The sequence below is a fragment of the Cervus canadensis genome, chromosome 3, assembly GCF_019320065.1.
Source record: "Cervus canadensis isolate Bull #8, Minnesota chromosome 3, ASM1932006v1, whole genome shotgun sequence".
NCBI lineage: Eukaryota > Metazoa > Chordata > Mammalia > Artiodactyla > Cervidae > Cervus > Cervus canadensis.
In genome coordinates, this window is record NC_057388.1 from 86,514,344 (window position 1) to 86,528,821 (window position 14,478).

Genomic DNA, 14,478 nt, shown 5'->3' on the forward strand with positions numbered 1-14,478 from the left:
GTATAGCATAATCTAATGGATTATGTTGTTTTTTTAAAAAAAAAAAGTAACAACAACATGGGGGACACAACTTTTATCCCTTTTTCACTGAAGCATTAGTTGGAATAAAATTTTGCCAGGAAATAATGCACTTGGTCTCCCACCCCTGAATCATTCTTTTAAGGGAATCATATAGTCATTTGGGACACATCCATTCTGATATAAGGACAATCTAGAACACATTCTGCTGTTGACCAACAAGTTTTAAAGGTCCTTGGTTTCAATGGCTTAGATCCCTGTAGCATTAAGTCACCTCATTTTCCCAGGCCTGGGACTTTGGTCCTGCCAATACCTATACCAATTCACACACTTCCCTCCCTTTACCCCATCCCAGTGCAAGTCAATCCCAATAGACTTCTAACTCATGTTCTAATTCAATCCTGACCCTACAATCCTATTTTTGCAGATGATCCCCTTAAAATCTAAATTGTACTATGCTACTCTCTAAACCCTTCAAAAACTTTCCATTGCTTGAGAATGAAATCTACATTTGCGCCCCCTGCATCTGCGGTTGCTCACAAACATCTGTACCTGGTAAGCTTCCCAAGTCAGATCTATCCCTCTCTGTGACCAAGAAGACACCCTTTTCCCTCACATATATATACCCCTTCCCCCCAGCATGCCTTGGACATCTCAGTTGAACACTGGCATCTCCAGGACACCTAAGGAATCAACTTGTCAATGTGACACATACTCTCTCTCCTTATTTTTGTGGACTCTCAGTTGGAGGCATCTCACACTGTAGGCTTGCGGGAGACCTGGGTTCAATTCCTGGGTTGGGAAGATTCCCTGAAGAAGAAAATGGCAATCCACTCCAGCATTCTTGCCTGGGAAATCCCATGGACAGAGGAGCCTGGCGGGGTACAGTCCATGGGGTTGCAAAGAGTCGGACATGACTGGAGTGACTGAGCACAGCACAGAGATAGGAGACTAAAAGAACATGTGAAGATGGTAAGAAGATGGTAAGATGTAAGCTTACCATCTGTGAAGCTGGTAAGCTTGACTAGAAAGCCAATCAGATGGGACTCACCCAGCGCCATACTCTAACCTCCTAGAATGGGGTCCCAACGTATGGTAGGTGCTCGAATATTTCTCTTTATTTATCCATTTATATATTTTTGGCTGTGCTGGGTCTTTGTTGCTGCTCACGGGATTTCTCCAGTTGCAAGGAGCGGGGGTGCTCTCTAGAAGCGGTGCACAGGCTTCTCATGGTGGTGGCTTCTCTTGTTGCAGAGCACGGGCTCTAGGGCTTCCAGGTCTCAGTGGCTGCAAAGCATGGGCTTAGTTGCCCTGTGGCATGTGGGATTTTCCCAGAGCAGGGATCAAACCCATGTCCCCTGCATTGGCAGGCAGATTCTTAACCACTGGACCACCAGGCAAGCCCAAGGTGCTCAAATATTTCTTGAATGAAATGTCACATCAACTCCCATGAATATTTCCATCCACCCTAGGATCCTCCTGGCATCATGACAAGCCCACTCTGAAGGGATGCACCATGGCTGCCCTCCATGATGTCTGTGCCCAGTTGCTCAGTCGTATCTGACTCTTGTGACTCCATGGACGTAGCCTGCCAGGCTCCTCTGTCCATGGGATTTTCCAGGCAGGAACACTGGAGTAGGGCACCACTTCCTCCTCCAGGGGATCTTCCCCACCCAGGTATCGAACCGGCATCTCTTGCGTATCCTGCATTGGCAGGCAGATTCTTTACCACTGAGCCACCTGGGAAATCCTCCACGATACTCAACACAAAAGGCTAACAATGTACTCGGCACTTCCTTCTTTCCCTTAATAGCCCATTATGTGGGTGCCAGCGCTGATTCATGATGTAAATGTGGCCCTGGAGTCATGTGGCCCTGAGTACCACAGCTTCAGAAGTATGTCTGAGCTGCTACAAGAGGTTTTTTTTTTTTTCCTCACTAGTGGAACTGCCAGGAGATATGTTTAAATCATCACTTAAAATTCCTTTCCCGACCAAACCTCCTCCCAGAGCTGTTAACAAGAAACAAAATGTGCTGACTTGAGTTTCACTTTGCTTTCTTTCTCCAGCCTTCCCCTTGTGGGGTCCCCAATGAATCATGAAATCACTCTGACCAGGTAACACTGAAAGAAGCAAAGAAAGAAGCCCGGCATATGTCAAACATGCAGCTGTTGGAAAACAAAGACCGAGCGGCCCAGTTTTGCCAAGGGATGTGACCCTTGAAATAATTGGCACCTTTTTTCAATAAACTATTCATCTTATACCCTCCTGATTGCTCTATTCTTGAGCCATTTATTTTCAAGAAAACCATAATTATTGCCTTGCAGATAAGTCATGAAGGAAACTGAGAAAACACTCCTCATTCTCAGGCCAGCTCTTTCAGGACCTACAAAACAGTCACATAAATGGATTCTGATGTTGCTTCATTTCTGTAGAAAGATGTTTTATATTATGTTCTTCTAGCAACACAGTAAAGTGTGGATGGCACCTTAAAGCTCTCATCTAGGGCTGGGGTTTCCAAACAGAAGAGCTTGAACAAGAAAATGACTTTGGAAAGGGAAAGAAAAGAATGCAATTTCTTTGGGGCTAAGAACGGGGAGGAGGGAAAGCATACTCTTGTCATGGCACAGGCATTCAGCTATAAGCTCTACAAGCAGAGTCCAGCTGGCAAGTTCAAGGCGAAATGGGGCTGGCTAACCTGGTTACAGAAGCTGATCCCTCAGGAGAAACTGGGTAGTCCACAGCCCAAAATCCATCTAAAGGACTGGAACAAATGTGGGTTCTGTTCAGACAGAACTCCATAAATTAGGGCTCAATCCAGCAGTTACTGTCTGTGTTATGGCTGAATTGTGACTCCCTCCCCATCCAAATTCATACATTGAAGTCCTAACCCCTGTATCCCAGAATGTGACCTTATTTTCACTAGAGAGACAGTTAATAAAGGGCCTTTACAAATATGATTAATAAAGATGTTGCTGCTGCTATTGTTTAGCTGCTAAATCATGTACAACTCTTTATAACCCCATGGACTGTAGCCTGCCAGGCGCTTCTGTCCATGGGATTTCCCAAGTAAGAATACTGGAGTGGGTTGTCATTTCCTTCTCCAGGGAATCTTCCCAACCTAGCAATCAAACTCACATCTCCTGCATTGGCAAGAGGATTCTTCACCACTGAGCCACCAGGGAAGCCCTAATGAAGAGGAGGTCTTACTAATAATATGAGGTCTATTGAATTAGGGTTCTGACACCTTGATCCTGGACTTCTAGCCTCCAGAACCACGACACAAGAGGTTTATGTGGGACTTCCCTGGAGGTGCAGTGTTTAGGACTCCAAGCTTTCACTGCGGAGGCCGTGGGTTTGATCCCTGATCAGGGAACTAAGATCCCACGAGTCATGCAACTAGCAACCCCTCCCCTCCAAAAAATAGATTTATGCCATTTAAGCCACGGGTTTCTTGTACTTTGTTATGGCAACCCTAGGAAACTCATACAGTTGGCAAGAAGAGTTAGGTACCAGGAAAAGAATAACTCTAAACAGGGACAACCCTGTTGGTAGGGAGATTCTAATCCTTCCTAAGCATTTCAGTGGGAAACTCTGCAAGAGACACTCAAACCAGCCTCTGAAGCTGAACTCCTTTAGTCTAGGGATACGGCACTGAAAGGACATGAGAAATATAAAGACAACAAGCTAGACAGGGTCAGGAACCCCACACCCCCTAGGACCCCAATAGACAGGATTCTGTGCAATGGCTTCATGCAGAGTCAGATCCCAACAACTGCATGCGTCCACGCAGAGGACCAGTCACCTCCACCCAGTCAGGTGAAAGAGTTGACAAGGGATAGGCAATGTGTAATGGTTCAACCTCAGAGGCCAGCATCTGAGGCAGAGCCCCATTCCTAGGGATACAGAGGGTGAGTCAGGGTGGACAGCATTGTAAGTGTGCAGGGACCTAGAAGGGGGCCCAGAGCTCACTCTGGGACCAGCAAGTACAGGGTCCACCGTGGTAAACTCGTTCCAAAGCCCAGAAACTTGCAAGCTGAGGTCGGGACAAGTGGTTGGCCCTGTTTTAAGACTCAGGGGCTGAACAGAACTGAAACTGCTGCCAAGGCCATGGATGATGCCGGGTGGCAGTGACCAGGGAGAACAGGGGCTGAGGCTGCAGAGCAAGCCAGACACTGGTGTCTGTGAAGGGGCACATCTGAGTACCACTGACAGATGAAGGAGTAAGACTTGTCCAAAACGAGCACAGCGTTGTAAAGCAAATATACTCTGATAAAGAGAAAGAATTGTCAAAAACTATACATATTTTTGCATACATTAATCATCTCACAAATATATATGTTACAAAGTTGGCATCATATTCTACACACATTTTTGGTGCTGTCTCTTTTTCTCAGGAAATTGTGTTGACCTTACCTAAATTTACTTCACTCACATCACACAGTGTACTCCCTTTGAGTCTGGGGGTCCATAAACTGTCACCCTCCACTGCCTTATGGCAGGTCTTTTCGTTACATGCACTGCAGGATACCCTCTCTTGGGCACTGTGTTCTTGGACAATGACTCTAGTTGATGCCTCTATGAAGGCAATGCTCACATTCATTTGTAATTGTTTGTTTACATCTCTGTTTCCTCTGATATGCAGTAACCAGCTAGGAAACCGAGGCCATGATTCATCTCTGGATCCTGAAAGTCTAGAGCAAGTATGCCCTGATCCACAATGAGTACACAATGAATGCTGGCTGAGTCAGCTAATACACAGAAGGTTCAAAAGGAAGAAAAGAAAGCATATTTGGTGAGTCAACACTGATTGGCATTTAATTAATTCATGCATTCAACCAGGTGCCAACACTATTCCACATATGACATTAGTCATGCTAAGAAAAAATAATAACAACAGGATTGGTCTCTGCCAGGAGGTGCAAAGCAAGTTTTAGGAATGAGGGGTACTGGCTGCTTTGATTTGAGCTCTGATGGAGGCCTCACTTTGCCTTCTTATTTGCTCACTGAGCAAATTTGGCACAGACTCAGAGCAATAAGAGACCCCTGGATCACGCATCAGTGAAAATGGGCTCCTAACACGAGTTGGCAGCTGTGGACAACTTAACATGAGCCACACATTGTTCTGCATGACTTCATTCAATCCTTATACAATTGTTACCCCATTGTACAGATAAGAAAACTGGGACACAGCAAGAGTAACTTACCCAAGATCTTGCAGTTAGATTATGACAGATCTGGAAGTCAGACCCGGCTGATAAGAAGCTCTAGCTCACTTCCCAGCACTGTTTGGACTGAGGGATTAAAGGTGGGTTCAACCTACAGATGACAGGCTTTGGCATTTTTCAGTAATAAAAAAAAATGAATTCTGAGTGGTTCAACAGTAGGAAAGTCCCAAATGTTCCCATAGAGGTTACATGTTAGCGAGGAAAATGCACAAGCCATTGTTGGGGCCATCTCCACCCTTAGGTTTCCAGAGTGCAAGCAAGCCTGACCACAAAGATCACAGCACTTACACAGCCCTGAGGCTGGTGACAGTAGTCATCCAACAGAAATTCATGAAGCATGTTGCATATGCTAGGTACTCTGCTGGGTATTAGGATGGAGGGGGATTCTTCTATTGAGAAAAACACATTTTGGTGAGAGAGGTATACAGAGAAATTGGTATTACAATCAGAATGGCAGGTAGCTCCACAGAGTTAAGCTCATGCGAACACCTTGCTAAGGATGAGGCAAGGAATTCAAGCTTGTCTTGACATCTGAACAATGTCCTACCGGAGTAAGCAGACCCAAACAAACACCACTGTTGGCGATATGATAAGCAATATGCAATAGCCAGGGGCAACAAGGAATAAGACAGGGTAGAATCCATACTACAATGGTTGTGGAGGACTAGTAACATAGAGAGTAGGTAGTCAGGAGCCATTCAAAATCTCCTCTCTGATCTTTCAAGCAGAATATGACTAAGTTTGAAAGTAATGAATCAAGCAAAGCCTTCTCTTTGCTTGAGAAGCAGGCAGAGTACATCGACCACCTTCACAATCATCTACAGCTTTGCCACACATTCTGGAAAAGAAACCTGTATTACCTCAGCTCCTTTCACTAGCAATACCTGATATCAAATAGCACTTTCGAGTTTATGAAGAACATTCTATCACGTGATGATCACTGAGCAGAGGCCTTATCTATTTTACAGACAAGGAAATGAATCTTCAGACAAAATCTCTTAATTGAAGAAGGGGAATTTAAACATATTTCTGATTCCAAGGTGGGTTTCACTGCATCAAACTGCCATTGTTTACTAAACACTTAACTATAGTGTTAGAATCATAGGTTTAAAAGCATCTATTGGATGCTATTTGCCATTTCACATTAATAGCAGCTGTTGCTACTTAGCCATTCCTAAGCCCTAAATATTAAGCAAGGCCAGAGTGAAGAACAGCTTTGAAATGATGCTCTATTTGATCAAGTTCTGCAGTAATTGTCAAAAAATCATATACATTTTCTTTGGATCCCTGTAAAGCTTCTGCAGGATCACTGCACCTGCAGTTCCAATTTGCAATTTCCTCAGCCCTCCTTTGAAGTTATTCTTGCCAATTACCTGGTGTTAATATTAATTAAATATGATTTGCAACTTGAAATGTTGTGTTATCAATGGAACTCAGCTGTAGGAATATAAAGCAAAAATTTCAATTGAATTAAAATGTTTCCTTTCATTCATAGTATTTTACAACATTAATACTTCTGTCAAATTGATTTTTGCCTGTTGGAAGTCCTTTTTCCAAAGCAATGAACATCTGAGGGAAAAGGCTGCTCTCTGTATTTTTTTCCCTTTGTCATTGAAAATACTTTGTTTTAATCTCAATGCGAATCCATTGCAGTTAATAGAAACTTGATTCTTGTTTATAACCCAGGAGGAAAAAAATGTTTCCTTTTAAAACTGTACTGAGATAGCTTAAAAATATGATCAGTGGGCACTTTTTCATTGGAGAGTTGGAATGAAATTTACTTTATTTCTTGATCCACACCGAAAATAAATTACTATCCAGTGTTTTGGCAAGTGTTGGTCATTTTATATACACAAAAAATGAACGAATTAAATGGATTTATTGCATTAACATTTTGAACAAATTTTGCCAATCCAACGACCTCTGTGGTCCCTTCCAAGTCTGAGATTTTAAGATTCGGAACACATGTCAGACAATAGTCAGAAGCTTCCAGCATTTGCAAATTGGGAGAAAAAAAGTCACGTACAGTAGAAGATTTGACAGAATCAGGTCTATTCTGCCCCCGTAATGTGTTCGATGACAACTTGCAGGCCTGTCATCTTCAATAAGCCATTCATAAACACGATGGCTGATTAAAGGACATGTGTTGCCATACTGTGCAAATTCACAGTGATAAGCTACAGTGCTTTCACATATTCCTTTTATCTTCAAAGATAAAGCTTTAGCTTCCTTGCCCCTTTATAATGATCATGGCAGCATTAACATTTATTATCCTGTCTTCTTTTTAAATAATATAATAAGCTAAGACAAAGCGGGGAAACAACCTGTCTAAAGCCTCAAGGAAGTCATTTATTGAGTCACAAGCTACAAGTTCCAGAGCTTACAACAGAAAAGCATGGGCATGTATTATTAACCTCTTTATTACAATATCAATGAAAACATCATATCAAATCATTAAAGCAAGACAGACATAGAGGACTGTGGTCCTAAGAACTGAGGGTATGTAAAATAGGTGATGGAAAAGTCCTAACAACCAGTAGCAACTAAGCTATTCCCTTCCCTCAAGCCAAAAGAGACCAAAGGGAAAAATAAAAATCGAGGTGGGAGGGGGGATCGGGATGGGGAATATATGTAAATCCATGGCTGATTCATGTCAATGTATGACAAAAACCACTACAATATTGTAAAGTAATTAGCCTCCAACTAATAAAAATAAATGAAAAAAAAAAATCAGTTAGGCCAGAAGGACTCTCAGATGTCCATAATTTCCCAGGTGTTACTGAAAAGAACAATACCTTGGAATTACACAAAGCGTGGGGCTGAACAACTGGTACCCCCACTGTATGGGGAGTGGCCAATGATTTTACTAGAGAAGTTCTGACTGCTTAGAATCCTGGGAAAGCCAGAGACAAAGATCCCACCCAGTCTAGAACCCTGAGTTATCCATCGGGTCACCTCATCTACCCAACTAGTCAAGCCTGAGACAGTAAAACTCTGTAGCAGTTCAAAAGGGACCTGTGAGCATATTATATTACGTCTTCTTCATTACCAAATTCTGTCTACTAGAAACCCCCTCATCTTTATTGCTTACTGTTTGTCCTCCTGGTTTACCTCCCATCTCTGTCATGGAAATTTTCTCCCTAAGTACACCAGTCTTCATACTATCTCCATTGTTATGGGTATTAAATTGTGTCTCCCAGAAAGATACACCCAATACCTCAGAATGTGACCTTATAAGGAAATAGAGTTATTGCAGATATAATTAGTTAAGGTCATACTGGAATAGGGTGGGGCCTTTAATCCAACATGACTGGCATCTTTATAAAGAGAGAAGACAGGGGCAGAAACAAGAAGAGAAAAGACAGCAAGGTGATGATGGATGCAAAGACTAAATTGATGGATGAATCCAATGAACACCACTGCATGCATGCTTGGTCATGTCCAAGTCTTTGCCACTCACAGACTATAGCATACCAGGTACCTCTGGTGATCAATGAACACCACTGATTACCAGCAAATTCCAAGGTGTGGCTCTGCTGACACCTTGATTTCAGATTTCTAGCCTCCAGAATTGTGAGACAGTTAAGTTTCTGTTGTTTTTAGCCACTCACTTGGTTATGGCAGCCCTAATACACTCCCTGTCAAGGACAATCCTTGATCCTCTGTCACAGTGCCACATAATTTCAGCTGTGCCCTCTGGCAAAGTTCCTGTTCTCTTATGAAAATCTGCTCAATATCCTTGATTTTTTTCATCAAGAACTCCTACCATCTCTCATCATGGAAAACTTCAAAGAAGACTGAGATCCCTCCCATAGCCACAAATCCCATCAAGAGAACTCTCTGCCCTATTCTCGGCTAAATCTAGGCCACTATTGCCACATCTTCATTTTTTTCATTTATACTAATTTTATTTTCCTCAACTTGATTGAGGTATAATTGACAAACAAAAATTGTATACATTTAAGGCGTACAACTCAATGTTTTGATAAAAGTATACATTGTGGAATGATTACCACAATCAAGCTAATTGACATTTCCATTACCTCACATAGTTGTGTGTGTGTGGTGAGAACACTTGAGATCAATTCTCAGTAAATTTCAAGCAAACAACACAGTATCTTTAGCTATAGTTACCATTCTGTACATTAGATCTTCAAAATTTATTAATCCTGTTTAACTGAAAGTTTATTCTCTTTGGCCAATATATTCCATTTCCCTTACCACTCCCCCCACTAGCCTCTAGCAACACACTCTGCTTTCATGAGTTTGACTTTTTAGAATCCTACACATAAGTGAGAGCATGCAGTATTTGTCTTTCTGTGTCTGGCTTTCTTCACTTAGTACAATGCCCTCCAGATTTATCCATGTTGTCACAAGTGGCAGGATTTCCTTCTTTACAAAGGCTAAATAATATCCCATTATATATAGAGAGAGATAGATACATAAATATAGATATACTTTGTCCATTCATCCATCAATGGTCATTTAGTTTGTTTCCATATCTTGGCTATTGAAAATAATGTTACAATGAACACAAGATGCAGATACCTCTTCAAAATATTGATTTCATTTTCTTTGGTTATAAACTTAGAAGTGGAATCACTGGATCATGTGGTAGTTCTATTTTTAATTTCCAAGGAAACTCCATATTATTTTCCATAATGACTACACCAATTTACACTCATATCAACCATGCACAATGCCTTCCTTTCCTCTACATCCTCAACAATGCTCATCATCCCATACCTTTATGTAAAGCCCACAAGTGTATCCTCTGCCCCCTTTAATTCTCACTCTACATTTCTTACTGTAATTCACATTCTACACCTTAGCAATTACCTTCCTCACCTCGATTATCAATTTTGTGAGAATGAGCTTCAGAACTACATCTCAGTTCCTGCTTTGGCTCTCAACCAATGTCCTTGACTGTGTTCTTCTCCACAAAGGTATGTACCAGTACTTACAGTTTATTGAGTTCATAATCAAACCATGCTTCCCATTCCAAACCAGCCTTTCCATTTTACTCTCTCTTTTCTATTCATGGCACTTGCATTTTCCAATTGACCAAAATTTCAAGTTTAATTTTGTCTTACCTTCGAGCTCGGTGCACTGTACTTAGTCATTCAGTCATGTCCGACTTCTTGCAACCCCATGGTCTGTAACCTGCCAGGCTCCTCTGTCCATGGGGATTCTCCAGGCAAGAGTACTGGAGTGGGTTGCCATGCCCTCTTCCAGGGGACCTTCTCAACCCAGGTACACCCCACATCGCAGGTGGATTCTTTACCATCAGAACCACCAGAGAAGCCCAAGAGTACTGGAGTGGGTAATCTATCCCTTCAAGGGATCTTCCCGACCCAGGAATCAAACTGGGGTCTCCTGCATTGCAGGCAGATTCTTTACCAGCTGAGATATCAGGGAAGCCTCACCTTCAAGCTTTACTTCCCATCAATTGCTAAGTTCCAGAGACTTTACCTCACAAGTGTCTCTCAAGTCTGTTCCCTCATCCATTTCTATTATCACTGCCCTCTATGAGGTTAAGATTGATATTGCAAAAGTCTTTCAACTGGTCTCCCCATCCTCTACTTCTTACTAGCAAAATCTTAAATATGTATTCTGATGGATTCCTCTCTATTCAGTAGTTTCCTCCACTGTCTAGAAAATGAAGGATAAAATTACTATACTACGGGGTACAATAGTCATCTATGTACCATGTCAAGCCTTCCAGTTTTGTCTTCCATACCTTACTACACAAACTATGATCCAATCAAATTGTGACATTTGTTGATCTCAAATTTTTTTTTTTGCCTTTTCCAGTAAAAACTGTTATAGATTTTTTATATAGTTTATAGTTATAGTTAGGAAGCTTGGGGCTGAGACTATAACAGCTAAAATATCAAGGGACTACTTGTCTTATTTTATCAAATAACTCCTGTCCCTCTCTCCCTGAGAAGGATCCTGACAACAGAAGAGACATCGTTGATGTCTGTGTTCAAGACCATCATTCATTCATAAACTTTATTCTCCAAGACTCACTAAGGGTGCTTCCCCACGTCTTGGATTTTGTTAAAATGAAAAACGTTCTAATCAAACCGTACAAGCAATGTATCGCTAAACAGATTTTCATTTCACTATCATTCCATTACGATTTGTCAGAATTAATCAGAGACAAAGCATAGGAAGTCCCAGGTTACACTGAAATTTCGTAGCAATTAACATTGCTAAAGGGAGAAATTCTTAACAGAGTACAGGAAAATTTATAAGAGTTGGGAAAATATACAATTTCATTAATAGGCAGACACTCCAAAAAATGAATGCATATATCTCCTTCTCAGTCAAGAGACTAAGATCTTTAAAAACACTGGTAACACAGTGACAGAGATGTCATCAGTGTTGTAGTAAGAGGAGCAAATGTTACAGAACTAATGGATTTTCATTAGAGTCATCAGATCACTTCAGAATGGGTTAAGTTGCTACCATGTGTCATTCCCATTAATCTCATTGTCATGTAAAAGGTTTAATTTTCAGCTATTTTTGTTCTAGATAAAATCTTTGTCATTAAAATGAGGGATGATTTTGCTATTTAATATATTCCATGGCATACTCTAGTGTGGCACTAATTTGGCCTTTTCAGTATTCTGCATATTAATTGACAATACAGCCCTCCTCCATTCCCCAGATAAGTGAGAACTGAAATAGAATGGACAGCCAATCAAGTCACAGAATACTGAAAGGATCAACAGAGAAGAAATGTTGCTCTAATCAGGAGCATACACAAGGCACTAAAATTATTTTCTCCCATACTAATGACTAAGATAGAGACAGTAAAAATGAATGGTACCACCTGAATCCTTTAAGGTGACAGTTACCAAAGTATAGCAATGTTCCCTAAAAGTGAGAACTAAATATTTCATTTTTTTTTCTTCTGGTAAGAAGAATAAAACTGCACTCTCACTTTTAACTTTTAAAACAATGCATTTCATCAGAGTCTGCAACAATGTCCTGTCTTAAATTTTTCGTAGTAATATGTTGCATGCACACAGAATGTGTCCTCTAGTTAAGAATGTACAGGATCACTGCAGAAAACTTCTCATTTCAATACATATTCTATTAGTTGCCTTCTTTTGTTAAGTTATCACTTTGGTGAGAACTAACATCAGCTGCTTAAATAATGCATTCAACCTGCTTTCAGAAGCTACTGTTTTCATTAGAGTGGGCATTTCTCCTAAGGATGAATGTGAGATTCTTTTCCAAGAAGGTAATATAATTTACCATCATTTAAAGTTCAGTTGAATGTTTTGAATCATTTTTATAGCAATAGTGATATAATTTAAAATTCAAAAGAGCAAAGATTATGCCATCATGGATATTTATAACAAAGAATGAATAGCTGTCCCTTAGATAAATTAAGCCAATCTATCCAACAAGACCAGGTCTTTTCTACATTTTCTGCAGCAGCATAGTACTGGAACAAATATTAAACACACCAAATATTGTGCATCATAAGTTTCCATGCTTATTACATGCAGCATAACAGATCCTAGGCATCTTCATATCTTTTAAGAGAAAACCTTATTCCAATAAATTTAGATGCTTTGTCTGCTAATTAGGGAATAAGCCTGAATCATTCCCATGATCTTTTCCTGCTTTAAAGCTTCAAAGAAAAACATTAAGTTATCAAAGTTCAAAATTACCCCAAAACAGCCAAAGGATGCTTTAAATTTTTGGCAAAACATTGCTATTATAGAAAACAATGCAATAGAAAAATATGCAAATTTTATTCAGTAATTCTTAGTAAGAACAATAGCATTTGTTAAGTAACTGGTAGCATATCTCCTTTCATCCAAAAAGTTATATTGTTGCCCAATCAGCAATAAGATTTATGCCCTGAGGTGTTTTTGTCTTCTGGTTTTTCCACATAGTGTAGTAGATTTACAGCCTCATGGATAAATACACACATAGTAAAATGCCTACAGAGATTTGAATGAGAATGTTGAAAAAAACCAGGACAGAGTTCACAAGCACCCTATTCTAAACAAGTTTCCACATCTTGCCCTTAATCCCACTCACCGTAAGCTTCAGAGTTTCAGGTAAGAATCAAAATTCAAAAAGTCAAAAATGACAATAAGAATATCACTCAAGTATAGCCTTGGAGGCTACTTCAGTGTTGTTTTAAGATGATTACCAGTCTTAATCCCTTTAGTGTTGGATGTTAAATTCTACTGCTTTTTTAAAAATATTTAATGACTTGCTAATGTAAACTTCCATCTAGAACAATCAAATAGTATGTCATTTATTCAAATATACAGTGGCTCTAATGTGCCAGCAAACTCCCACATCAAAACAGACAACTTTAAAAAATGTTCGCCTGAGTCAGGAGCTCTACTTCCTAAATTAGCACAAGAGTGTCACCTTGATAGACCATGAACAACAAAACCATTTATAATAAGCCTAGCTTCCCTCTAGAGTGGACAGCCTGGGTCATGCATGCATCTGTAGGAGCTCTAATTATCCTACACAGATCAGAGAGCTCTTGGGGACACTCAGACTGCCACAGCCTGTCGTCTCAAACACAATCATCTGATAAATATACACTTACCAATCTCCCTCGAGATCTGAGTGAAGGCCTCCACACCACTCTCTCCGTAGTTACCCTCAGAAGCCAGGGTCGACACATAATTCCACCCCAGGGCCGTCACGATGTCCACCATGGCCTGCGCTTGGTAGGAGTCAGGAGGCACCACCCGAGAGAAGAAGTCGTACCTGGTGTTATCACTTAGCTCTGGGGCGGTGGATGCATAGCTGATTTGAGGTATCTGCAAAACAAATGACAGGTCATTTCCACCCATGAGGAATCTTGTCAAATGATGGACTGTTGCACAAGAGATTAAATAGTCAAAGCTATACCAGAAACCTAGACAGAGCAGCCTGCAGCCAAGATGAGATTTCATCACCATCAATTTCATTAGATAGTAGGTTATAGAGATCTGTGGGCTCACTTTCTTTCAAAGCACATTTCTAAACAAGAGGGCTTCCCTGGTGGCCCAGTGCTCAAAAATCTGTCTGCAATGCAGGAGACATGGGTTCAGTCCCTGGGTGGGGAAGATCCCCTGGAGAAGGGAACAGCAACCCACTCTAGTATTCTTTCCTGGGAAATCCCATGGACAGAGGAGAGTGGCAAGCTACAGATTATGCAGTCGCAAAAGAGTCAGACATGACTGAGCAACTAAAAAACCA

At 40.9% G+C, this 14,478-nt stretch overlaps 1 protein-coding gene across 4 annotated transcripts in view; it reads right to left on the bottom strand.

Annotated features, from left to right (window-relative positions):
* GRM8 (glutamate metabotropic receptor 8) overlaps positions 1–14,478 on the bottom strand; it is an 850,596-nt gene that overhangs the window by 683,500 nt on the left and 152,618 nt on the right. For all 4 annotated transcript variants that reach the window (XM_043463632.1, XM_043463633.1, XM_043463634.1 and 1 more), the window contains exon 3: positions 13,841–14,057. In XM_043463632.1, coding sequence (XP_043319567.1) covers positions 13,841–14,057 — 217 coding nt within the window. The remainder of the gene's footprint in view (positions 1–13,840; positions 14,058–14,478) is intronic.